Source organism: Carassius carassius, chromosome 5, assembly GCF_963082965.1.
Source record: "Carassius carassius chromosome 5, fCarCar2.1, whole genome shotgun sequence".
Lineage (NCBI taxonomy): Eukaryota > Metazoa > Chordata > Actinopteri > Cypriniformes > Cyprinidae > Carassius > Carassius carassius.
This window is the reverse complement of record NC_081759.1, coordinates 5,465,895-5,493,409: the sequence shown is the minus strand read 5'-3', so window position 1 is coordinate 5,493,409 and position 27,515 is coordinate 5,465,895. Positions and strand designations below refer to the sequence as shown.

Here is a 27,515-nt window from a genome sequence, read left to right as displayed (position 1 = left end):
ATAACTTTTTGCCTGTTCTGAAGATGATCTGAGACAAATATCAGACAAACCATCTAGGACAAGTAAAAAAAAAGGAAAAGTATGTTTTACTCTAACTATTAAAAATAGCGAGAAATTCTTAAAATTTGTTAATTTTGGAGTTAATTCGACTCGGCATGAGCCAAGGATTCAGAGGAAAAATGTTTTTCCTTCTGTGTCCTATGGTTCAAATGTTATGATCATAAACATGAGTGATAATTTAGACAAGTGGTAGCCCTAGAAAGTTTGAGTAAGCGACTCCACACTTTTTTGGTACTTGGCCCCTAATAATACAGTTTGGTCTCTGTTTTTAGTGTGATTTGCAGAAGCTGACTGTGGAAGAGCTTAAGAGACTCTTATATGACACCTTCTGTGACCACCTGACTATGAAGGACATTGAGAATATCATAATGACAGAGGAGAATCACATCGAAAATCCCGAGGACTGCCAGGTTGACATTGACAGTAAGAATGCACAACTCTGGATGAAATACGAGTTGAATTATTATTACTACCCTGTAAAAATAAGCATTTCATCATCAGCTTTAATTTTGTAAAGGTGCTAAATTAGGATTTTGGTGAATGAAACCCCCCAAAATCTTAAGATCTTGATCTACATACACTATTGTTCAAATGCTTGGAGTTAGTATGAATTTCATTAAATCAAATAATATTTTTATTCAGCAAATTTACCAAACAATAAATACAATAAATTAACCAAAAGTGACAGTAAAGACAATGTTATTAAATATTTCTATATTAATTGTAGATTTTTTTACTTTCTATTTATCAAAGATTTTGAAAAAAAAGTAGTTTCCACATAATGTTAAGCAGAACAGATGATTTCAAGATCTACACATTTTCTTGAGCAGCAAATCGGCATATTGATAATGATTTGTGAAGGATCGTGTGACACTGAAGACTTCAGTAATAATGTTGAAAATTCAGCCTTGCATAACAGGAATAAATTACATTTTACAATATAGTTAAGTAGAAAAGAGTTATTTTAAATTGTAATAAAATTAAACAATATTGCATTTTTTATCTATTTAAATGTACAGTACATTTAGTGAGCATGAGAAAATTCTTTCAAAAACATTTAAAAAAATCGCACAAACCCAAACTTTTGAACGATAGTTTGTGACATCATACAAATAGCACTTCTTCTTACAGTAGGTGAAATGCACAAAAGACTTGACAAACTCACAGTTGATTAATCAACACACACACACACACACACACACACACACACACACACACACACACACACACACAAAGACCAAAAAATTACTGTTCAGTATATTTTTATTGACATTCCCCTCGATTCTATCCACCAACTTTTAATGGGCTTTCGTGGAGTTGGTCGCAATGCATTCTGAAATGGTCTTATCTGTTAAGGATATTTGTGATGCCTCCTTTAATTTAGTCCAAAACAAGGTATCGTAGAAGGCGGCATTTGAAATGTACCTAAAAAGATCTCCTAAGCATGCATCTCACTAGGTTTTGGCAAGGAAATGTGGTTTCCTGCAGTCTTACATATTTATAAACCTTATTTTTTTTTGCAAAACATCCAGTGATGTATAATATCTTTCAAACACTTTTTGGTCACAATGTTCCACATTTTTCATTTCATTTCAATCAATCACCTCCAAATCATGTCTTACGACCATATTTCTCCTGATCTTCTCATATATTTCTCTCTGCTTCTTTAGCGGAAAGTCCGACCCAGCAGGTGAAGCAAACATGCGTACGGAAGAGTCTGATCTGCGCCTTCGCGATCGCTTTCATCATTAGTGTCATGCTTATCGCAGCCAATCAGGTGCTTCGCAGTGGCATGAAGTAACTGAATGAACCAATCACAATGTAGATCTAATTCAACATATATAACAGTAATACAAAAAAAAAAACACACAAACTGGAGCAGCTGAAAAGTCCACTTTATTTACGTGAAATCCAAATGTTGTGACTGAAATATTTTTGAGGCAAGCTACAGCTTCCACTGGAGAGAATTATTCAGATTTGACAGCAAACGTAATGCACTCAGATATATAAACGCACACATACTGTGTCTTACCCAAAAAGGTCTGATAAAAGTACATGAAAAGAGAGAAAGAAGAAGTTTATGCTGTAAAGGACTTAAAAAAATTACCCCTTCAACAGCTCTCTCTCCCTCTTCAGTATGTTTTGGGTGAGATTAGCCGCATGGACATCTCCAACCGAGGATCCTACTCTTCGATGCATGACAATGCATGGATTTACAATAGCCTGGATGTACCAGTAGAGCTCAGCTGTGCATCCATTCATCTATATATTAGACCCCAAAACAAATTTCCTGAAGAAAGACCCGTTTTACATGTACGAAGAGTTGGATATGCAGCAGAGGCCGTTTCTGACATCTTTTACATCATGTATACTGATCCCTTTGCATGATAATAAGGGCTGTTTAGGGCATGCTCATGTCATGCAATGTTAGTCTTGTGTTTGTTGAGTAACTATTGTTGGTTTAAACCTGTTGCACATGCCTGATATGATTGTAGTAGTACTCCATATGGCCAAAGGTGGCATGAAACAACCCAAAAGAGATACTAAACCACTAGTTACATACCTGTAGAGTATTAAAGGAATAGATCACCCAAAAATGTAGATGAGTTAATTTATCATTACATCACTTGCACACCAATGGACGTACTGCAGTGTATGGGTGCCGTCAGAATAAGCGTCCACAAAGCTGATTAAAAACATCCCAATAATCCACAAGTAATCCACACCAATCCAGTCCATCAATTAACTTCTTGTGAAATGAAAACCATTGCTTCCGGCTAAAATACAAGTCCATAATCGGTAATATTATTTTCTCTTAAGTGGTTTCATCTGAATCAGGAGAGAAGCATGCACAGATCCAAAAGCATCCACAGTCCAAAACGTATCTCAACAAATATGTCAGTTGATTTTGATGTCAGAGTACAACGGGATGGATTTTTTCCCTTTATAAAGCATTATTATGGATTATGTTTTGTCTCGTATTTTGGCCTGAAATTACGGGTTTCAAGTTAAAATGCCTTAATTATGTTTTTTTTTTCTTACAAACATGCAGCATTTCACTTCACATGATATTAATGGATGGACTGGAGTCGTGGATTTTTGTTGATTATTGTGATGTTTTTTTTTTTATCAGCTGTTTGGACTCTCATTCTGACGGCACCCATTTACTGCAGAGGATCCATTGATGAGCAAGTGATGTAATGCTACATTTCTCCAAATCTCTTCTGCAAATTTTGTTTTTGGGAGAACTATTTCTTTAAGTGATTTACAGTACGTGGATCAAATTGATTTTCTTTTCACCTGAAATACACTATGCATTTTCAGGCTAACTGTTTGAATGATCAACTTACATTTTGTGAACATTTGCACTGTAATTATAACGTAAAGTTGATAATTAGGAGTTTTTTAATTGAAATGACATGACTGGCTTGAAATTCCAAATGAATCAGACACATTATAAAAAGAGTTGTTTTCTCACATATCAGGAAATTATTTATTAGTTGTTTTCGAACCAAATTGATGTCCATTTAAGCTTATCGCCAAACCTAAATGGATGATCATGATGTTTCTATTCATTGTAAGGAATATGTGTATTAATATAACCTGAGAGCAAACACTGTGGTATATCACTGTTTCACTGATGCTTCAAAATATATTGTTCATATGTCCATATGAATGTGACATTTGTGACATCGTTCAGTGTTTTCCTGGGAAATATAGTAGTTTGTGTGAAGGTTGACATGATGATAGCAAAATGGAGTATCTAAGGTATGAATAATGTGTCAAATATGAATGTCAGGGTTTGAATATGTATCAGCTGTAAGTGTGTCATTCTGTTGAAGGGCGTTTTCCAGGGTATAATATTAGTTTTCGACTCTGCCCAGGGCCTGAATTGATTTAGCTGTTATTTACAGCACCATGAAACTCTTATATTTGGATGTCCAGATATAAATGAAATATGCAATGGATGGAAACACCTGTCTCAGCGCACACAGGAGCACTATGATCACGTGACAGTCAAAGAGGAGTCACAGGACAACAATGTACAGGTTTCCCCTATTATACAGGCACGATTCCTTATTCATTAATAGAAACAGGGAAAGCTAATAATGTTCCTGAGCTATTATCGCTTCAAATAGCAAATTATCTTTGACCAGAGAATAGCTGTTATTTAAAACTCATCCAGAATAGAAAAACCTGATAAGGAAATTCTCATTATATCATTACCATATTGGCTGGTAACCCCATCTGCCCCAGAGTTTTATTTGTGCTTGGTGAATCAGATCCAGCAGAATTAATTATTCACAATAGCTACTTATTAAAAAGAAAGAAAGAAAATCAAAACAGTGTTGAAGGTTTCGTTTTAGGCGTATCACACTGTAAAAGTTGTAACTTTCCTTAAAGATCTACTTGCTCTAACCCTTAAAAATGCTTTTGTTGGTATAACCTATTATAATAAGAATTAGCAGATTTATCTTCAGCAATTAATTAAATACAAAAAATAAAACTTTTGGTTTAATATTTAAAGCACTTTTCTTTGACCTTAAACCAGTTATTTTATTTTTCTGACTATGAATAAAACCGTTAATGTAAGGTTTAAGATTTATTGTATTATTAGAGTAAAATTTTTTAACCATGAATTCAGTTACATTTTTCATTCACTTCATTCAGTTACTGTGATGGTTTAGTATGGATGACAGGAGGCAAATGCAAGTTGACAGGGTTTATTGTAATGAGATGAGATGGATGAAGGTTGGAGAGTGATGCAGGGACCTCGATGGCAGCACAGACTGGTGAGTAGGTGGGTTGGGTGCGCTGGTAGAGAAGACGGTGGTGGGAGATCCATGAGAGGTGAAGATAATCCGTGTGAGAGAGGAACAATCCAGAGACGACCGAACAAGAAACAAGTAAGAGCAGGAACATGGGAATCAGGACAGACATCTAACACGGAGGACCTCAAACAACGATCTGACAAACAAGAGACGAAAGACAGGGTGTTAAATAGGCAGTTGGAATGAGATGCACCTGCCGCTGATCAAACGATCAGCGCCAACACCCACATGAAACAATCAACCTGATGTGACATGAATACAGCTGGAGACGGTGCATTCATGAACCGTGACAGTACCCCTCCTCCTAAGGACGCCTCCTGGCGTCCCCAGAATCTCTTACCTGTCGATTGTAATCATCGATAAGGGAGTGATCCAGGATGTCCCTAGCAGGTACCCAACTTCTCTCCTCCGGACCGTAACCCTCCCAGTCCACCAAGTACTGAAATCCGCGTCCCCTCCGTCTGGTCTCCCCATCTATGAGTCGCGGCGGGGGGGGGGGGGGGGGGGGGGGGGGCGGAACCGGGGTAGGCGGATTAATGGGAGAATGAAAAACGGGCTTTATTTTGGATACGTGAAAGGCGGGATGAATTCTCCTGTACGCAGGAGGGAGTTTAAGGCGGACTGCCACCGGACTAATGATCTTGGTGACAGTAAACGGGCCAATAAATTTGGGAGCCAACTTATTAGATACGGAACGGAGAGGAATATTTTTGGTAGAAAGCCACACTTTTTGACCTATACGGGAGGCCTTGACCGGTGGCGATCGGCCTTGGCCTTGGTGCGCGCCCCCACCTGAGAATTCTGTAGAAGTGCGGTGACCTGAGAATTCTGTCCAAGTGCGGTGACACCTCTGGACGAAGGCGTGAACGGAGGGGACCGCAACCTCGGATTCCATACTGGGAAAAATAGGTGGCAGGTAACCTACACTACACTAAAAAGGAGATAGGCCCGTAGCTGATACTGGTAAGGTATTGTGGGCGTACTCCACCATAGACAATTGTTGGCTCCAGGAGGAAGGATTCTTGGAGACCAAACATTGCAACACCCTTTCCAAATCCTGGTTGGCTCTCTCGGTTTGACCATTGCTCTGGGGGTGAAACCCTGAGGACAGACTTACAGTCGCTCCCAGTAGTCTACAGAATTCTTGCCAAAATTTAGACACAAATTGGGGTCCCCTGTCGGAAACCACGTCTATCGGGAGGCCATGTAAACAAAAGACGTGGTCTACGACGGTCAACGCTGTCTCCTTGGCTGAGGGTAATTTGGGCAAGGGAATAAAGTGGGCTGCCTTCGAGAACCGGTCCACCAAAACTACCGTGTTGCCCTGGGAGGGTGGGAGGGCGGTAATAAAATCTAGAGCGATGTGGGACCAGGGTCTTGAAGGAACCGGCAGCGGTTGGAGTAACCCATCAGGGGGCCGATTGGAAGTCTTACCAGTGGCACAAACCGAGCAAGCCAAAACAAAACTGTGAATGTCGCGAGCCATAAGTGGCCACCAGAATCGTTGCTTGACTAAAAATCTAGTACGGTTAACCCCTGGATGGCAAGCTACATTAGAGCAATGTCCCCACTGGATAACGTTGGACCTTAATCCCTCCGGCACAAATAAGCGGTTCGGTGGGCACCCGGGCGGAGGCGTTACCCCTTCTAAGGCCGTTCTGACCTTCGATTCGATCTCCCATGTGAGAGTGGAGACCACTAATGTCTCAGGAAAAATACATTCGGGAGTGGACGGGCGTTCGGAATGGTCAAAAATACAAAGAATCGGGCTTGATATTTTTGGAACCCGGGCGGTACGAGATAGTAAAGTCGAAACGTCGAGCCTGCCTGGAGTTCAACCTTTTGGCAGTGCTAATGTACTCTAAATTCTTGTGGTCAGTCCATACTATGAAAGGAACCCCCGATCCTTCTAACCAGTGTCGCCATTCCTCCAATGCCATCTTAACTGCCAACAATTCTCGGTTACCAATATCGTAATTTTGTTCTGCCGGAGATAAACGATATGAAAAATACGCGCAAGGGTGGACCTTGTCGTCTAAGGGAGAACGTTGAGATAACACCACTCCTACTCCCACCTCTGGCGCGTCGACCTCCACCACGAACTGACGTGTAAGGTCAGGGGTAATCAGAATAGGGGCTGAAATGAAACGACTCTTCAGTTTGGCAAACACTGCCTCAGCTGTGTCTGACCACCTGAACGCAGTCTTGGCAGAGGTCAAGGCGGTCAGAGGTGCGGCTAGTTGGCTGAAGTTGCGAATGAAACGCCGGTAGAAGTTAGCGAACCCCAGAAACCTCTGTAGGGCCTTACGGGAATCTGGGCTTGGCCATTCTACCACAGCCTTAACTTTCTCGGGATCCATGCGTATTCCCTCAGTCGACACGATATACCCCAAAAATGGAATTGACTGTGCATGAAACTCGCATTTCTCCGCCTTGACAAAAAGCCCATTCTCTAGCAACCTCTGAAGCACTCGTCGGACATGCTAAACATGTTCCTGGAGAGAGGAAGAAAAAAATCAATATGTCGTCCAGGTAGACATAAATGAACTGATCGATCATATCTCGCAGCAAGTCGTTGACGAGTGCCTGGAAGACCGCTGGGGAGTTGGAGAGCCCGAAGGGCACCACCAAATATTCAAAATGCCCTCTGGGGGTGTTAAAAGCAGTCTTCCATTCATCCCCCTCCCTGATCCGAACCAAATGATACGCATTGCGTAAGTCCAGTTTTGTGAAAATTGACGCTCCCTGCAACCTCTCGAAGGCCGAAGACATCAACGGCAAAGGATAAGTGTTCTTTACCGTGATGTTGTTCAGTCCTCGGTAATCAATGCAAGGTCGCAGTGATCCGTCCTTCTTTCCCACAAAAAAGAACCCCGTCCCCGCAGGAGAAGAGGAAGGGCAGATGAATTTAGAAGCTAGAGAATCAGAAATATATTTCTCCATAGCCTCCCTCTCTGGAACAGAAAGTGAATAAAGTTTGCCCTTAGGCGGAGACTTACCTGATAGTAAATCTATGGCACAGTCGTAAGGACGATGCGGAGGAAGAGAAGCAGCACGAGACTTACTGAACACTTCCTTCAGATGGAGGTACTCAGCGGGCACGTTAGACAAATCCACCGCCTCCTCCTGTAACACAGACACAGACGGACAGGCAGACACTAAACAAGACTCATGACACTTTTTACACCAGGACAAAATGGAATTAGAGGACCAGTCTATTCCAGGGGAGAGTCAAGGATGTGAAAGGAGATGGTCTCGGAGTGATTGCCAGATGTGATGAGTGTGATGTCTTCAGTAATGTACGAGATGGTAGGGAGTTGCTGTCCAGTGAGGGCGTGAACCGTGATGTGGTGCAGCAGGGGTCTGAGGGAAATGTGGAGCTTGTGTGTTAATGTGCTATCCATGAAGTTACCCTCTGCCCCAGAGTCCAGTAGTGCTTGACAGTGGTGTGTCTGTGCTGGCCACCGCAGCCTAACCGGAAGGAGCGTAGATGATGATGATGGTGATGAGGTCTTCTCGGCGGAGATCCCACCCGATAGTAGCTTCATGCGTACTACTGGGCCTGGCCCTTTTACCGGACAGGCGTGGGCTTGATGTCCGGCTTCCCTGCAGTAAAGGCATAGGCCCAGGGACCTCCGCCTCTCCTTCTCCTCCCGGGAAAGCCGAGCTCGCCCTACCTGCATGGACTCGTGATTGTAGACGGGGCTGGCCACGTCCCCGCTGCTGAACCGCACGTCTGCCAGTCCCCTGGATGGGGTGTTGAGTAGCCCCCTCCTCTTCATCCGTGCCAGACGTGCATCGACCCGAAGGGCCAGCTCAATCAGTCCATTGAGCGACGGGGGAAGGTCCAGGGCGTAGATCTCCCTCTGGACGCGGTCAGCCAGCCCATGCAGGAACATGTCCCACTGCGCCTCCTCGTTCCAATGGCACTCCACCGCCAGGGTCCGGAACTCGATGGAATAGTCCGAGACGGATCTCTCGTGCTGGCGTAACTCCGCCAGCTTCCTGGCCGCCTCCCGTCCGGCGGCGGCTCGATCAAAGACCCGTCTCATCTCGGCGGAGAGCGCCTGGAACGAGGCGAAGCATGGGCCCTGGTTCTCCCACACCGCTGTTCCCCACAATGCCGCCCTCCCAGAAAGCAGGGTCAGAACAAAGGCCACCTTGGCCCTCTCACTGGCGAAAGTTCTAGGCTGGAAGGCAAAATGCATATCACAACGGTTAAGGAAAGCTCTACAATAGTCGGGCTCACCCGAGTACGCCTCCGGAATCGGGAGGCGTGGTTCCGGCTGGGAGGGGGCCTCCGATGGTGCTGGTGGAACAGGCGGTGTGAGTGGCGCAGTGGGAGCTCGTAATAGCTGGAACTGTTGGGTGAGCTCGGACACCTGCGTCACCAAGGTTTGAACCGCGCGACCAGTGTCGTCAAGACTCCTCTCCTGGGAGTCCATCCTCCGAACACTGGCGCTGAGAAACTCCTCGAGGGTGGAATGGTGACTACTCGCTGCCTCCATAATGGTCAGATCGTTCTGTGATGGTTTAGTATGGAAGACAGGAGGCAAATGCAAGTTGACAGGGTTTATTGTAATGAGATGAGATGGATGAAGGTTGGAGAGTGACGCAGGGACCTCGATGGCAGCACAGACTGGTGATTAGGTGGGTTGGGTGCGCTGGTAGAGAAGGCGGTGGTGGGAGATCCGTGAGAGGTGAAGATAATCCGTGTGAGAGAGGAACAATCCAGAGACGACCGAACAAGAAACAAGTAAGAGCAGGAACATGGGAATCAGGACAGACATCTAAGACGGAGGACCTCAAACAACGATCTGACAAACAAGAGACGAAAGACAGGGTGTTAAATAGGCAGTTGGAATGAGATGCACCTGCCGCTGATCAGACAATCAGCGGCAACACCCACATGAAACAATCAACCTGACGTAACATGAATACAGCTGGAGACGGTGCATTTATGAACCGTGACAGTTACTTTAAGGTTTAATTTTTCAATTCATTATCAAACTACATCCTGACCAGTAACTGACCATGAATCAAATGAGTTAATTTAAGGTTTAAAATTATTAGCATATAGAATATTGAATATTAAATTTAATATAATTTTACCATTATTAAAACCAGTTAATATAGGGTTTAAAATTATATATATATATATATATATATATATATATATTATTTTACCCTGAATAAAACCAGATAGTTTAAGGTTTAAAATAATTATATTTATTATTAAATTCAATTATATTTTTGATGTGAATAAAGTTTAATTATTGAATGAATTATTAAAATATTATTATTGTTTTTTTACCCTGAATAAAACCAGCTAATTTAAGATTTAAAATAATTACATTAATTAATACATTAAATTTTATTTTTGACACGAATAAAACCAGTTAATTGAAGATGACCCCACAATTTTCACCGTACGGTAAAGACTTATTTACGTATTGAATATGCTGGCAAATGACCCAAGACATGAAATGCAAACCAATGCCTTCTTGATGTTGCCTTGATGGATGCCGACAGGACATGTATTTCGATTAAAAGCTCCACTTTCATAAAAGACAGATTACGCTTGTTACTGGGGGACACCTGTATATGAATCTTATGTTCCATTTTTAATCGGAACTTAAATGAAACATTCAAAATATATGGTTCATTGTAATGTACATTCAATATTCAAGCATATATTATATATAAGTATTTCATGTCTTCTTGGCATCATGAAAAAGGGTATCTGAAGAAGCATACTATGAGGTTTATTTTCTATGAGGTTTGTGTCATCTTTCCTGAGGAGGAAATATTGAGTATATATTTAAGCAATACATGAAAGCGAATAGGAAATGTGGGCTGACAAATGCTAAGTACATTTAACTGTGGATTTTAATGAGAATGTTGGTTTGCACAAAAGAGGATGGATATCTTTTCTCATTAATCAGACCAGTAGTTTATTATCTGTAGAGCACTTTAGTATCCAAGATTTTTAGTCATTTTTATTATAGCCAGATTTTTTTTTGTATTACATGAATGATCAAAATGTTAATGTTTGTAAGACTGAACCGATACATGTAGAGCTTCATTATTTTTGTTAAAGAGATGGCAATATATGACAGGCTTTTTTGGAGATGTGAGCCACATTTCTGTGTTTTTCTAAAGAGACGCGCACAAATTAAGCTCACATTCATGTAAACAAGTTTCCATACTGGAGACGTCAAACGTGTTGAATGTTGTCCTGTGACATTTCTTACTTTGCCTTATGCTGTTTTTTTTAAAGATTATTGTTTACAGTGATGACATTTCTATGATGTTTCTATCAGGTCTGAATATACTTCTGTTTGGGATGAACTATTTTTGAATGTGGAAAATCAATGTCATACATGTGTTTATTAGTGCGACTTACCGCTCTCCGAGGAGGGTCAGTGTAACCTTATTCATTCATTTCACCTTGTGAACATGTGTTACTGAGTGCACAAAATCTATGTATCCACCTGTGACATTGTACTGTATTCCAAATGAATAAAGAAAATACCAAACTACACTGGACAAAGAAGCTTTGAAAGAATTATTTCACACACACCCTCCTACAAACAGTTTAATTTGTGTGTGCACTCCAAACTATCAACATGGCATACTAAAATAAAAACTAAAATTCAACTGTCAACAACGGTTTTATACAGTGTACACTGTGTTTGAGGTGCGGTTTTTACATACTTTAAGTCATAGCCTGAAATTATTCTTATATGTCTCTAATTTATTGTTTCTAACAATGGTTGAAGGTTTTATTCATAGTTCATTTTATCAGGGTTTCTGTAGGTTTTATGAAGTTAAATTTAAGACTTTTTAAAGACCTTTTTAACATAAATAACATTTAAGGAATACTTTAAGGAATATATTTACAGGAATAAGTTTTATTATCAAAACTGATTCCTTTACTTTTTTATTTATTTAAGGACTTGAACACCTATGCTCCCAACCACTAGTACATGGAAATAACTTTTACTGTATGATCTGATATCTCTTTAAGCAAATATTTATTTAAGGGTTTTTCAATTTTAGTATTGGAAAACAAGACAAAAATACAAAGATATTGATTTTTCAGGAATATATTATTTGGTTGTTTTCAGCGATACATGCAACGTTTAATGTGATGACTAAATGAATCTATAACTTTCTGTTCTGATTTGAACCTTTTTAAGTTCTGAATTTGTGAAATGACAAATTAAGACTTTTTAAGAATTGAAAAAACCCTGTTTTATAGAATGTTTGCAGTTTTGCAACCCTGCAACATTTTGAAACCTTGGTTTGTGTTATTTTTCTAGCAATATGCATTGAATGTAAATACAAAAGATTTATAAAGTCTTTAACATTTTGAAAAAAATGGAAAAAGATTATGCAAACCAGTTTGTATAAGGGCTTCTAGTTTTTAATGCAATATATACAGTTGCAATCAAAATTACTCAACCTCTCAGAGACCGCAGTACTTTACAAATACAAGCTTTTCTGAAGATCCAGGATAAAATAAAAATTGCATCTATAACAGTTCACTGGCATATTAAAAGTGATATAGTCAATATGCAATGTAATCTTTTTGAGTTATAAGTTTTTTAAATAATACTGCTCTCATAATTATTCAACCTCTATTCAACATTGCTGTTTTTAAATCACTTGTTTGCATGGTGGGGAATAGAACAGTCTCAAAACACAATTAAGCCTTTAGAAACTCTATTAAAAACAGAATTAGCTTGAGCTGTTACACATACATACAGTTAGCCCACGCTTGTGCTGAAGTTGAGTAGCAAAAATGTCAACAGAGATCTCACAAAAGCTAAATATAATAAATATTGTATTACTTTACAAAGTCTAAGGCTATATGAAGATTTCCAAGACATTGAAAGTTCCTAGAGACACAGCTCTCAGCCTTATTCCTTAGTGTGTTTTACCAGAAAACCTCTGAGGGTGTTGAAGAAAAAGCATAGTATCATAAAATGTTTAATCAGAGCAACTGAGAAAAACCTGCAATGTACAGCCAAAGACTTGCAAGATGACCCGATTAAAGGAGGAAAACCATTCCAATGCAGTGTGTAAGAAGTACACTAGACAAGTATGGCCTTCAGGTTGAGACATGTTTCAGAATACCACTCTTGATCAAGAAGAACAAAAGGCCAACTTGATCTTGATAAAATTCATTTGTGTAGACCTGTGGAGCTCTGGAGGAATGTTTTATGGAGTGATGTGACCAAACTGGAACTTTTTGTATCCATGGATCAGTGGTATGTCTGCTGCAAAAAAGGCAAAGCTCATAAGCAGAAGAACATCATCTCCATCATCAAATTTGGAGGTGGATCAGTCCTGTTATGGGGTTTCTTAACTGTAGCAGGAAGTGGAAATCATGACTGTATGAAGAACATCGTGGATTCTTTGAAGTATCAGGCCATTTTGACTAGAATTGTGATGCCTTTAATGCAAAGACTGAAGCTGATGATCAATGGACTTTCCTGCAGGACAGTCATCCCAAAGTACACATTCAAATCTACTTCTGCTTGGTTCAGTGATCAGTTATAGAATGTTCTTGAGTGGCCTGTTCAGTCTCCAGGCTTAATTCTCACATAATTTTGAACATGAATGTTTAGAGCCAATTTGAATTTTATCATTATTCATTAGTGTTCCATTCTCAGAATCACTCAAAAGTGTGTTAACAAACTTTCTCTAATACTTTACTGATGGCTGAATAATTTTGATTGCAACTGTAGATATATATATATATATATATATATATATATATATATATATATATATATATATATATATATATATAAAGTAATTGGGCTCCAGTTTGTACCTTATTCATGGGAGAGTGCCTAATACAGTTGTAATTTGATTAGGAACTCATTTTCTAATTATAATTGTCAGTTCATTAACAGAATTAGATTTCTTTGTCATAATCCTTTGACATAATCACAGTCACATGTTGCCACATCTTACTGCAGTGACAATAACTAATCCTGATCTCAAAGCATATCTGACATATTCCATTTTTTTCTTGTGAAAATCCCTTTATCTCTGTAAAGAACCTGCTTGTTTACAGATCACAGGTTCTGGATATACGATACTATCAATTTCCTAATTCTAGTACAACGTCATACTTTCAATCCAAAGCGAGAGCTGCAGACTCTATATCCTTTCCCTTTATGTGCTTCTATTTCTCTCTCTTTTCTGAGCACACAGAGATTGATCAATTTTAGCCACAGGTGGCTAGGTCTATCATTAAAGAGAACTTTTGATATTCGGAAAGTGAATGCCCGGTGAAAGTACAGAATAGACAGCAAGTCTATGTGTAACAAGTAAAAGTGTTTGTCTAAACTATCACAGTCATAATGGAGTTGCTATTTACAGAAAGTTTAGTAGAAAAACTGAGTTAAGAGGCAATGATTTTAATCTCAATGAATACATGCGGTTAACTTCCAACAAATAAGTTGTTTACATAGCTGTAGAGCTTCCTCCATTTAATAAACAGAAAGAGCTTGCCTCTCTTTAAATAGAGCTCTAGTGCTTTATTGCGGCCGCTGGATCAATCTCATAATAGAGTCCATTGTGATAAACAAGAGACGAATCGAAGCAGAGCACTGATTCAATGTCAAACTCAGTTCAAAGAGTAAAAATAAATCCTCTTAATCACAGTCTTCTCTTCCTCTCCTTCTTTCTTCACTATTTTCTCATTTTCAAGGGCAGGAACTTTATAAACAGCTCCATTCCACTATGTGGTTGCTAAGGTACTCTGAGTGGTATTTGTTAGGCTGTTCTGTTAGTTATCTCTGCATATAAATAAATATATTTTTTAATGTCTCTTATTGTATGCTCTCCAAAGCTTCATTAGTAGAAATACAGTAATGTGAAATATAATGACAATTTAATATAAAGTTTCCTGTTTTATTATGATAATGCAACTTACACTTCCATTAAATTAAACTACTTTTATGTGCACTAAGGCTGTCTGATCAAAAATATAAAATCATTAATGATGTGGAAATTCATCATTACTCCAGTCTTCAGTGTCACAGGATCCTTCAGAAATCATTCTAATATGCTGATTTGGTAGGCTACTCAAAACAACAACAACAACAACAAACATTAAAGTGCCCCTATTATGTGTAATGAAAAGTTCATATTTTGGTTTTGGGAGTCCCCAACAATAGGTTGACATGCATGCAACGGCATAAAAAAAATAAAATAAAAAAAGAATCATTGTTTTATGATATGCATTCATTTTTGTACTTTTTTTTGCTAAACGATTCCGAAACGATTTTCTCAACGATTTATTTTTCCAAAACCCTCATTTGCCTGACTCAGTGGTGATTGGTGTGATTGGTCTCATTTTCATTTAATCATGCATGTAAAGCAGTGTTTGTGAGTGCAGTGCTGCTTTGTGTACAGCGTTACCAAGGGTACAGGGTAATATGCTAATATTTCATGTTGACGTCAACACGAAATGTCCTGGGATTTGTTTATAAAATGATTCAGAGTCACTCTTTCTTCTGAGAGACAATAACTTTATACACTGTGCACTTTCAGATTTAAAACTGAAAGATGTTTTCATTCACTTCGAGCTGTTACACTGCATGAAAGGTAATTTTCAGAACTCCATTATAGGGGCATTTATAGTTTTCAATATTTTTTTAGATGGGCTTGAGACAGTGATGCATTTTTGTCAGTATTCTTGTAACTAAATGTGAAATTTATTACTGAAATATTTATCTGACTTCACAGTCACCGAAAGCTTCAGTATGGATCTCCAGTGAAAAAAAGGGTGGTATGGATCAGAGCTGACCACAACAACTGGGACATTATCTTCAGTATGGTCAGAATTTTAATGTTTTTCATTTCAGCATCTGAAGAGAGAGCGCGGGTTCAGGAATGTGAAAAAATAAAAATCTATATCAATGGAACAACACTAACTGCTGTGCAAGATTGCCATTGACACAAAGTTCTTATCATGCATTCTTTACAATGCTATGATATTTCATGGAAGATGCACTGGTATTGTATAAAATATTTTCTGTAAACCAAATTGGCCCTATGCATCCAGGGAAAAAATAAATGCAAGTTGTACTATTCATATACGTATGTCTTTCCAGATGCAGATACTAGACAGGTGCATGTTCATGAGGAAACCATCAGCATTCCACCCATGAACTACTGAGCCTACAGTACTGTAAATAAATAACCCTGATGGGATTTGATATAATGGGTGCCTGCTATTATAACTGTAGGCTGTTAAGTGGCAGGGAAAATCCATCTATTTCTGGTGCTTTTTCCACACACGGTTAGATTCCAGATTGGAGACTGGGGCAAACTGGTGTACAAATGATAGCACTCCCTATTAATCCTTGAAGGGGTCCTGTTTCTCTTCCAATTCCTCTCCCGCAGGCTATAGAAAACACATATTTTCTACCCGGTCACATAAATCAATGAATGGTTTGGGGGCTAAGTAGTAATCAAAAGCACCCATGATGCTTATAATCCATCTTCTCATGCACATTGCCTAAACACTCCAATCTGAGCTGCAAAACAACACAGATTACAGATGAAGGAATATCTAAAAATGAACAAATGTCAGAATATGTAAGAGTGATGTGAACCTCATTTCATTTTCAGCATCATTACTCCAGTCCTTAGTGTCACATGCTCCTTTAGAAAAATGTAAAAAATTTTATTATAAATATTATTATTAATGTTGAAAACATTGTGCTGGTTGTTAGTTTTTGTGGAAACAGTGCTAGATTTTTTTTTGTTTCATATATTTCTGAATAAAAAGCACCACAGAAAAACAGCTGGTGAACGCTGCTCATACAATATCATACTGTGTCTGACTAATTTGTGTCTTATTATATGTCTGATTGGAACATTTCCATTTGATTGGTCTGTTTCTTTTCTCTCAGTGCCAGGTGTTTCTCCAACAAAGCACCTGAGCTGCCACTTTATTTCTCCAGAATGTCAGAAACAAAAGCATCCCGAGAAATCAAATCAGAGAGCAGGAGGAATCTGGGAGACAAAGTACTCTCTCATATGGGGTTTGTTTTCACAATTCAAAGATTTTTTTGTAGCATAAGGGTTTGATCTTAGTATCAAATAGGAGTTAGAAGTCAGGAGAGTTTTAGTCCCTAAAAGTGTTTGCCAAAAGAGTTAGTAAGTTGATGTGTTATAAACGAAGGTCCAGACTTATATATATGTATTACTCATGTTGTAAAGGTAATCCTATAAAAAATGCATGTTTATTGATCTTTTGAGATACAATAGTTTTATGTGCTGTTTAAAAAGTCTTAACGTTTCGAATTCAAAAATACGCACTGCTTAAAGTAACTAATGTGATGCTTCAGTTACGTTTTAGAATGAGTAACAGAATATTGTAACATATTTGAAAGTTTTAAAAGTAACATTCCCCAACACTCTAATCCAGAAAATGACAAAATAATTGATGGTTTTGGAAACATTGAGACATTATACCAATATCCAGGTTGTTTATGTTTTCTTCCCTCCTAGGCCATGGACTGCAAGACAAATAAAGATCAAAGCAATCAAAAAATAATAATTTGAAATGAAATCATTCAAAAGGAAATAAATAAAATGCTAGATGACTAAGTGTGAAGAATAAAAATGAGCTTCGCACAGGTCTGTGCAGGGTTGACGTCTTATGTGGCACAGAGGAACAAATCTGTCAAAAGCTTATCGTTCATATAAAGAATTTATTCCATCAGTCAATAAGAGATGCAACCACATATATAGGACAGAAAAGCAAGAAAGATAGAAAAAAAAACATAATTTATATATGACATATCTCTGTAAATCATGCAAGCTGCATGCATTGGAAATGAGCTGGAAGATTCTTAAAAATACATTTTTTTTTTTTTCTAAGAAGAAATTCTCAATAGCATCAATCACATCCACTCAAGGTGAACCAGAAGCCAGGTCAGAGCGACATGTGCAGAAGCACTAATAGAAAATCAGAGGGACTAGATCATTTCCCATTCTTCCAGGGTTTGTAGTATGTTCAAGAGCGAGAACTCTTCCCTCTACTTCAAAACCAGTGGCAGTAAACAACAACCTCAAGGTCAGGTGGAGAGAAGTGGGAATACTTCAAATCCATTTGGTGGGACCCATGTGCGGAAGCTGGTGGGAATGAAAAACCAAGCAGCAAATCCAAGGTCTCGAGAGGAATGCTTGGCAAAGGAAGAAACGCAGACAAAATGAGACCTGTAATGGATGGATTACAGAACGAGGCATGAGCAGGAAAGGGGGAAAAGACAAAAGCTCAAAGGTAATGAGGAAAGGTGAAGCGACATCAAAGTGCATGATTACAAAGAGTTTCAAGACAAACAAACACATCAATGACAAATGGGAGACACAAGATCATATTTTAAATGCTTGAAAAGAGAAGTACTATTTGCCATGCATCACCAGAGCACAAATTCTACTTCCTAAAACCCATCAAGACAATATCTAGGTACTATTTTAGAATATCATAAGCAACATGTTTTAGTAAGTTTTGGCATTGTGGCATTATTTTAATGACAATTTAGGAAATGTTTTCTTTAATATGCATGTGTAATTATTTTTATTTATTTTTTGTCTCGCATCTTCTTGGATTTAGTTATGTTGTCTGGAAAATGTGATCTGGACTGTGACACTGGGTCAGTAAGATTTTTTTTATTATTATACATATATTTTTTTTTACAGCCTAAAGAAATTAATACTTTTGTTCAGCAAGGGTTGATTATACTGATCAAAAGTGACAGTGAAGACATTTAAAGTTACAATAATTCAAGGTTCAATTTAAAGTTGCAAAAATAATTCTAAATATTGTTCTTTTGAATGTTTGATTCAAAGAACCTTTAAAAATGTATCATTTTCCACCAACATATTAAGCAGGACAACCGTTTTCAACATTGATAACAAATAAACGTTTTGTTGAGCTGCAAAAGAACATATTAGAATGATTTGAAGATTGGGGGAGGGCGGGGAGTGGAGCCTGACAGACCTGCGAAGGCTGACCATATCCTCGAGAGACCATCGGCGTTCGCGTTGGCTGTCCCTGTCCCTGGAGCGCGAGGAACCACCAAGTCACCCTGGCGTTGGTGTCCTTCGCCCGGGCCGTCCACTGTAGAAGGGTGTCTGCATCTGCTTGAACCGCTCGACCAGGCCATCCGTTTGCCAGTGATACACGGTGTTGCGGAGCGGTTTAATTTGGAGGAGCTTGCAGAGGTCAGCCATCACCCGCGACATGAAGGGGGTCCCTTTGTCAGTCAGTATCTGGGATGGTAGGCCGACCCGACTACTCAGCAGAAAGAGCTCCTGGGCTATGGCTTTCGCGGTGGCTTTGCGGAGGGGGATGGCCTCAGGGTAGTGGGGGGCGTAGTCCAGGAAGACCAGGATGTGTTCGTGTCCCCGGGCGGACTTCGGCAGTGGCCCCACTAGGTCCATTCCGATCTGCTTGAAGGGCACCTCAGTGATGGACAGCGGAATCAGTGGGCTGGGGGGAGGGGTGCGTGGAGACATCCGTTGACAGGTGGGACAGGCCTGACAGAAGCGTTTGATTTCAGCCTCTAGGCCCGGCCAGTGGAAGCGGTCGCGTATGCGCTGGACGGTGTTCTGGGCCCCCAGGTGGCCGGCCATGTGGTGGGCATGTGCCAGCTCCATCACCGCTTCTGTCTTGGTCCGAGGGACTACCAGCAAGGTTTTTTCCTCCCCCCTTCGCTGCGCGACACAGTAAAGCAGGCTATTTTTCACCACGAAGTGAGGCATTGGATGAGGTGCCGGTTGGAGCTCCTTCCCATCTGCGATCCTCACTTGGGCCCAGCCACCTGCTGGAAGAGGTCATAGTAGAGGTTAGGGTTATGATTGGATGACTCACCCTCACTGGGGCTGTCCGAGGCCAGCAGCACATGGCGCCGTTGGGGCTTCTTGGTCATCCGACGCTGTGGGCGGTTCCCGGCGGGGCTGACAGGCTGGCTAGTGGAAGCAAACAGGCGGTGCCGAGGAGGACTGGAACTGGCAGATCCTTGGCGATCCCGACTTCTACTGGCTAGGCGCCAGGGGCGCGGTGATAGTGACGCGCCGTGCCGGTACTTCCCTGGTATCGCCATGGACGCAGGTGATGGGCAGTCTGGCTTTGGGTTCGGGCCGTGGAGGAACGACAGTCGGCCAGACGAGGGTGATCGCACTGCCAGAATCGAGGAGGATGAGGACCGGTCGGCCATTTATCTTCACTTCCGCCAGTGGGGCCTGTTTCGGAGGCCTGCTCACTGGTCGCTGGCTGCCCTCCGGCGTGTGTCGCTCCTGGACCACCCTTCGGAGAAAGGGCGGCGCTCGCTCCCCAGTCTCCCGGTGTTGGGTGGCCTCCGCCAGCTCGATGGCCTCCACCAGCTCATCGACGTTGGTGAACGTTCTTCAGTGGGGCAGCGGCCATGCGGAGGGCAGCGAGCTCGCATTCCGTTTCACCTTGTCGGGAGGCCATATGCTTCATGATCTGTTGCTGGCGGATGCTCACCTCAGTGAGGTGCTTGAGCAGATCTTCCATCTTCGGGGGAGGAGTGCCACCTGGGGAAACAGGAAGGGGACGTGAGCCAAACAACCAGAAAAAAATCGTCCGTAGCAAGCCAAGTGAGGTGACAATAAATGTGGTGGGATCCTGGTCGGTAACTCCTTCACTGCAATGCCCGCATTCTCCACCAGTGTGATGGGGTGAAGAAGCACACGACACGAGGATCAAGGTGAGTTCCCCCAAATAGTGGATTTTATTGACCAACATGAGGGGAATATAGCCAACGTGAGGGGTTTCCGGTGCTCGGTGCTCAGCCTTCTCTCTCTTTCTCTCTCTCTCTCTCTCTCTCTCTCTCTCTCTCTCTCTCTCTCTCTCTCTCCATGCACAGTGCTGTGTGGGTCTGTGTAGTCCGTGTATATCAAGGGCTGGCGGTCACACACTGCTATCTGGAGGAATACAACAGCGATACGTTAGCTGAGTCTTTGGATACATCTCTCACCTCTCTGTTCGTTGGTGCGGCTTATCAAGCCAGGTCTTGATGGGCTGCAGGTGAGACCGCTCAGCCCATAATGAGCAGGTGTGCCTGCTCCATTTCCAGGGCAATGCTGATGAGAGCTCGGGACACGTGTCACAATATATACATACATACATACAGTAACACATGAAGTTGAAAATCCTGTACAAAACTTTGTAATTTGTAAGAAGAACCATATTTAAATACATTTGGCAGATTTTTGCTAATCAGTGCAGAAAAGGGGGCGAAATGTTTGCAGATTCCATCTGGACCTGAAGGCCTAGTTGGGCATGTAGCCCAAAAATCGAATCAAATAAACTTAGCTTTGAAAGCATTGAATGAAAATGTACATTTATTAGCATAATCAGCACAAGTGACTATCAATGACAAAAGTTAGCCTTCTGGATACTGCACTGTTATAGTTTTCTGTGCATGATGGATCCACTAACAAGAAGTGGCTAAAATAGCTCATAGCATCTTTAAAAATGTGATAAAAGAGCTGGCTTAAACCATAAAGATGACTTCACCGTTAAATCTTATACTGAGATTTTAATAAAAACTCTTAGTAAAACACTGTATATACAGGAATATAGAAAATTGTGGGATGAACTGGGATGGGGCATTTCAATGTCATATGTTCATCAAAGAACTAATAGGCCTTAGAGGGAATAATTAGAGAAGACCCTCTACATACATGTAAATGCTGTTCATATGCACAAGAGCAAAGTTCAAAGGAAATAGTTCATTGCATAATACAATAGCACCACATGTCATTTTTCGACACTTCAAAATCTTAATCATGCTTGTGTATTCCCCTTTATACTGAGACTCATGTTTCCTTTAAATTGTGAGCAATAAACCTGAATGTAAAGCCCATCATGGATAATTTTACCATCTTCTGGATACTCAGTGTCTGCAGTCCCTGATGCTTGACTTCGGGGTTGTTTTGCCATGTTACTCCTGTCGACAAGAACCTGAGCTGTTCTTTGTTTGCAAAAAATGTTGGTTCTTTTTACACTACTATTCAACAGTTTGGGTTCAGTAAGACTTTTTTTGTTATTGTTTTATTGATTTATTTTGTTTTATTTTAATAAGAAATTATTAATTTTATTTAGCAAAGACCTTAGATCAAATGTGACTCTATGTCTGAATAAATGGTGACTCTATATCTGAATAAATGATTTTTTTTCTGAAAAAAGTATGATGTTTACAAACACACACACACACACACACACACACACACACAATATCTTACACTGAAGACTCGAGTAATGATGCTAAAAATTCAGCTTTGCATCACATGAATGAATTGAAAAAATATATTCAAATAGAAAACTGTTATTTTAAATTGTAATAATATTTCACAATATTAATGTTTTTACAGTTTTTTTTTTTTTTTTAATAAAATAAATCCTTGGTGAGCATAAGAGACTTCTTTGTAAAACAGTAAAAATTCTGACTGAGCCCAAATGTTTGAACGGTAATGTCCATTATAATATTGTGATGCCCAAGTTCACTTGTAGCAGTTAAAAGGATTGATTTGAATTTATTAAGTGCCTTATTTTTTAATTTATTTAAACAAAATAGTGTTACATTTTAATATTAATATGAAAATAATTACTATTTTCAGTGCATCTATAGAAATGAGCAACAACACCCGCACAAAGTGTTAAGACCGAATAGGCATTTTCGTAGTTAGAAAATGAATTAAGTTGATTGCATTCTTTTGAGTTCCCTTAATAAACAACACATGCGTTTAGTCAGAGAATTAGTAGCACATTGCTATAGTTGTCAGCATTTTAATTAGCACTGAACTCTTTGCTCATTCACTGAAGGTAAGAATAGTGTCAGTTGAAAGGCTCGTATCTGACATCTTCATAATTACGTTTCAGTAAATGTATGAACTGAGCTATAGAATTATAACAATGCATTGTTAATTTTTATGATATCATTATGTCATTGCAGTCTCACTATAATGGCAATCTCAATTAGTTCCAATGATCATGCAGTATAAACACGCTGTCACACTGTGTTTCTACCGTATCAGTGATGGATTTGAGATTGATCTTTGTAATGGTGGTCCTGACTCGAATTGTGTTCATTCTACAATACTGACCTTTTCCCCCTTCCCAAACCCACTTCACTGGTTTTTAATTATAGGAATAAGACAGGGGACATTGTGACATTGTGTGCAGAAAAGCAGCAATCAGCACCTCATCACAAGCATGCAGTAAAATGATGAAGAAATTATAATTTGCAGTCGAACAGTCTTCGACAAAGTTCACCCGATTTGAATGTAGATAACATTTGTGAAGGACATGGTGAGATAACATTAATATTTGATGTAGTTCTATTATGAAGTCTTCTACAGCCTATACAAGCTCTCTCTTTCTCTTGTTTGGGTTTCAGTGGACGTGTGTGCAATAGAGGAGAAATGTTCCCCATGTTAAAGGAATAGTTCATCCAAACATTAACGTTCTAACTGAAACTTAACTGCCATATGTTAATGTTGGTCCTTATCTATTGTGTCTTTGGATGAGGAGCAGACAAAAGTGTAAGTGATTTATTCACTAATAATTCTCCTCTCCAGCAAGCTGTTATCCATTGTGACTAAATCATTGCATTGGACTGGAGAACCAGATCATACTGTTCATGGAAAAGAATCAGATCTTTAATTCTAATTGACTCAGTGATCCAGTTTTCAAGCTGACAGCTCACTAGAGGGGATCATTATCCGTGGATAACAAATTTAGTTCTGTTTCTAACACATAGCTGTCTTTTGAGGACTCGAATTAGAATGCATAAATGGTACACTCAAAATATTTATGAAACGAAAGAGATTTATTGCTAGTAATAATAAACCAAATGTTTAAAGAACCTATGCAATAAACAGGTTTAATATGATTTTACTAAGACACATTTTTAGAAATTTTTTATATTCATTTTATGTCAACTCTTTTTGGAAAATAAATAAAAACTGCACCAAATTGGCCTGATGATGATTTAGATGTTGTTCCAACCTCGAGTATGAGCTCCATATTTTCAGTATATATGTGTAAAGGGAAGTCGTGGCCTAATGGTTAGAGAGTCGGACTCCCAATCGAAAGGTTGTGAGTTCGAGTCCCGGGCCGGCAGGAATTGTGGGTGGGGGAAGTGCATGTACAGTTCTCTCTCCACCCTCAATACCACGACTTAGGTGCCCTTGAGCAAGGCATCGAACCCCCAACTGCACCCCGGGCGCCGCAGCATAAAAGGCTGCCCACTGCTCCGGGTGTGTGCTCACAGTGTGTGTGTGTGTGTGTGTTCACTGCTCTGTGTGTGTGCACTTCGGATGGGTTAAATGCAGAGCACAAATTCTGAGTATGGGTCACCATACTTGGCTGAATGTCACTTCACTTCACTTTTTTTTTTTTTTTTTCAGTACACGCATTTCAACAAATTTGATTTAATTGAACTATGCTTTAATAAATTTGATTTAAATAAATAGTTTTTTTTTCCCTGACATGTTTTAAAACTAGCCATATTTGAACCATGAACTGGTTGCATTTAATTGTTTTCGCAATTAATATAAAGAATTTAAATAAATATTATTATTTTTGACAGATGTTGCAACTCTGAACTGGAAATTTATGTCTGAAAAGAGGAATATGAAATGCAATTCATAGATAATTTTTTTTTTTGCATTGGATACAAGTTGCCAGTTGTATCATAATGCATCATTTCTAACATATTTGCATACAATTAAAAAAAAGAGCTTACAGGTTTGAAATTATGGCTTTTTTTTAACTTTGTGAACAACTCCTTTAAGCAGTATGCATGTTTTCATGTGTGTGTGTGTGTGTGTGTGTGTGTGTGTGTGAGTGGATTTGTGCATGTGTGTTGGTGGAGAACCTATCAAGTCCAACAGGCTGCAAAATGTCCCTGGAGCACTGAACAATTTCATTTCTCATACTCTAAATTACATTTTTACTCCCCAACCCCACAGAAGCCTCACCTGGACACAATGAAGTAAGCCAGTACCACCATCTGGATTCCACACAAGGTGATGATGATGATGATGATTTATGATATTCTCTATCTATAGTAAACAGAAGCTCCAACAATGAGTGCTGCATCCATTTTCTGAGGTTACTTAGGTGTTGAGCGGTGTGCAGTGCGTTGCTGTGGGGTTCTGGGTGATAAACCTTACAAATTGCACATTTCGTAAGGCACATGAAATTGAACCAAAGTATATAGAAGCATCTGCATACTTGTTTTTTGGGCCTTCCAGGTTAGAATATTAAAAGACGCACCCATCCTGAGACTCATGATGGTGTTCACACTTTTTCGGGAGCTCATCTGTTCTCAGTATAAATGGCTGTGCCTCACATCTGCATTGATAATAAGCCAACAGTATGGTTAGAAATCAGGCTCTGGCCTTTATTAATTATTCATACAGGACCTCTCCAATTTTTACCGTGACTCAATTAGTTTTTGAGAGGCTTCTGCCGGGCTGGGGAACAGGGTTCTGTAATTAAGTATGCTGAGTGTAACCATGATGTGACTTATTTGAGATATTGCAAAGGTGGGGGTGGGGGGGGGGGGGGCGACACGTACGGATGATTACAGTTTCAAATATACACGCTTGGGGGACGCTGACTGTTATATTGCTACATCGCTATGCAAGGTTATGAAATATGTAGCAAACAGTGACTTGACAGTTAAAGTCAACATGAAGTCAGAAGCAACTCAGTTTACTTTCTTAGTAAAGGTTCCTGGCATTATTGTAAGTTTGTCTTTGTAATCATTCATCATTTTGAAAACTCAAAAAACTTTCTCCCAAGCCCTTTATTCCATTTCTGTCACTTGGTAGGCTTGCTTAGTTGGGGTTTAAAAGACACTTTATATTCAGTTATCATTGATTTGGCAGCACTGACATGAACGGATGAGAATGAGCTCTATAATGAAACTATTGTGTTCTGTAGAGCTGCTTTATAGCTGAATGAAATTTGTTCAAAACTGAAGAATTTTGCAATACGGACACTAATTAGAAATTCATAAATGTATGACTTTGAATGATGAAATTACTTGCAACAGTAAATGACAAAATTAAGCTATTGGTTAACATACCTGACGTTATTTAAAAGTCAAGTCACTTCTAGTGCTATAAACAGTTGATTTCAGATTATTGAATTCAGATAGGTTCCACAGTAATAAAAAGGAAAACAACAGATTCAATGATGCAAACTAGAGATGGTAAGATTCACAGAGTTAACGGTGCAATTCATAGATTTAAAAATAAATAAATTGTGCATTGAATACAAGTTGGCATTTGTGTCATGATGCATCATTTCAAACAAAGCCTATAAGGTAAAAAAAAAAAAAAAAAAACTATTTATTTATTTATTTATAACTAGATAAATTTCGGCGCAGCTTTCCAGCAGTGGAGAGAACTCAAGGAGCGGGAAGGCCCGGAATGCGATGCCGAGGTCGGCAACCTTTTCGGCATGACGTGCCATTTTTTTTTTTCTGGTTAACCACTGTGCCAACAAGTGGTAGAGAGGATTCTGAGCACCTGCATCACTGCCTGGTCTGGGAATTGCACCATTACAGATCATAGCGGATCGTGAGGACAGCTGAAAAGATCATTAGAGTCTCTCTCCCCTCTATCACAGACGTTTTCACCACTTACTGCATTCAGAAAGCCAACACAATTACTAGTGACCCCACACACCCCCAACACCAGCTATTCACCCTCCTGCCATCCAGAAGAAGGTACGAAGCATTCAGGCCATCACGGTCAGATTGAGGGACAGTTTCTTCCCTCGAGTCATCAGACTCCTCAACTCCATGTGAACTGACCTGACAACTACACTCACACATATACTGTACACCCCTACTATAAATAATACCCCTACTGAATCACAAACACTTGAAACCCAACTGCAGTTCACCCAAAAATGAAGATGTGATGTCCTCATATGTGACACTGGACCTCAAATCCAGGCTTAAGTGCCGATTTTTTGAAATTGAGATTTATACATCATCTGAAAGCTGAATAAATTAGCTTTCCATTGATGGATGGTCTATTAGCATCTGACAATATTTGGCCAAGATACAACTATTTGAAAATCTGGAATCTGAGGGTGCAAAAAAAATCGAAATACTGAGAAAATCACCTTTGAAGTTGTCCAAATGAATTCTTAGCAATGCATATTGCAAATCAAAACTTTTTGATATATTTATGGTAGAAATTTTACAAAATATCTTCATGGAACCTGATCTGTACTTAATATCCTAATGATTTTTGACATAAACGGAAAATCGATAATTTTGACCAATACAATATTTTTTTGGCTACTGCTAAAAATATACCCCAGCGACATAAGACATAAGGTTTTGTGTATTTTGTGTTTTCAGCTTATAATTTAACTGATAATGTCCTGTCAGAAAATAACTGGTACCTTTTCCATTTTTCAAAATATTTTTTAACTGATCATCTAATCATCAAGTGCATGTACAAACAAAAGTTGACTTTTGTTCTTTTTTTATTACTTTTTGCTTTAACAGGTGTAACACAGGTTAGAAT

The 27,515-nt window shown here is 39.6% G+C and overlaps 1 protein-coding gene across 1 annotated transcript in view; it reads left to right on the top strand.

Annotated features, from left to right (window-relative positions):
- LOC132140677 (calcium-binding protein 7) overlaps positions 1 to 2,974 on the top strand; it is a 60,674-nt gene extending 57,700 nt beyond the window's left edge. The window contains exons 4-5 of the mRNA XM_059549555.1: positions 333 to 483; positions 1,731 to 2,974. Coding sequence (XP_059405538.1) covers positions 333 to 483; positions 1,731 to 1,861 — 282 coding nt within the window. The 3' untranslated portion in view covers positions 1,862 to 2,974. The remainder of the gene's footprint in view (positions 1 to 332; positions 484 to 1,730) is intronic.
- Positions 2,975 to 27,515: the final 24,541 nt, after the last annotated feature.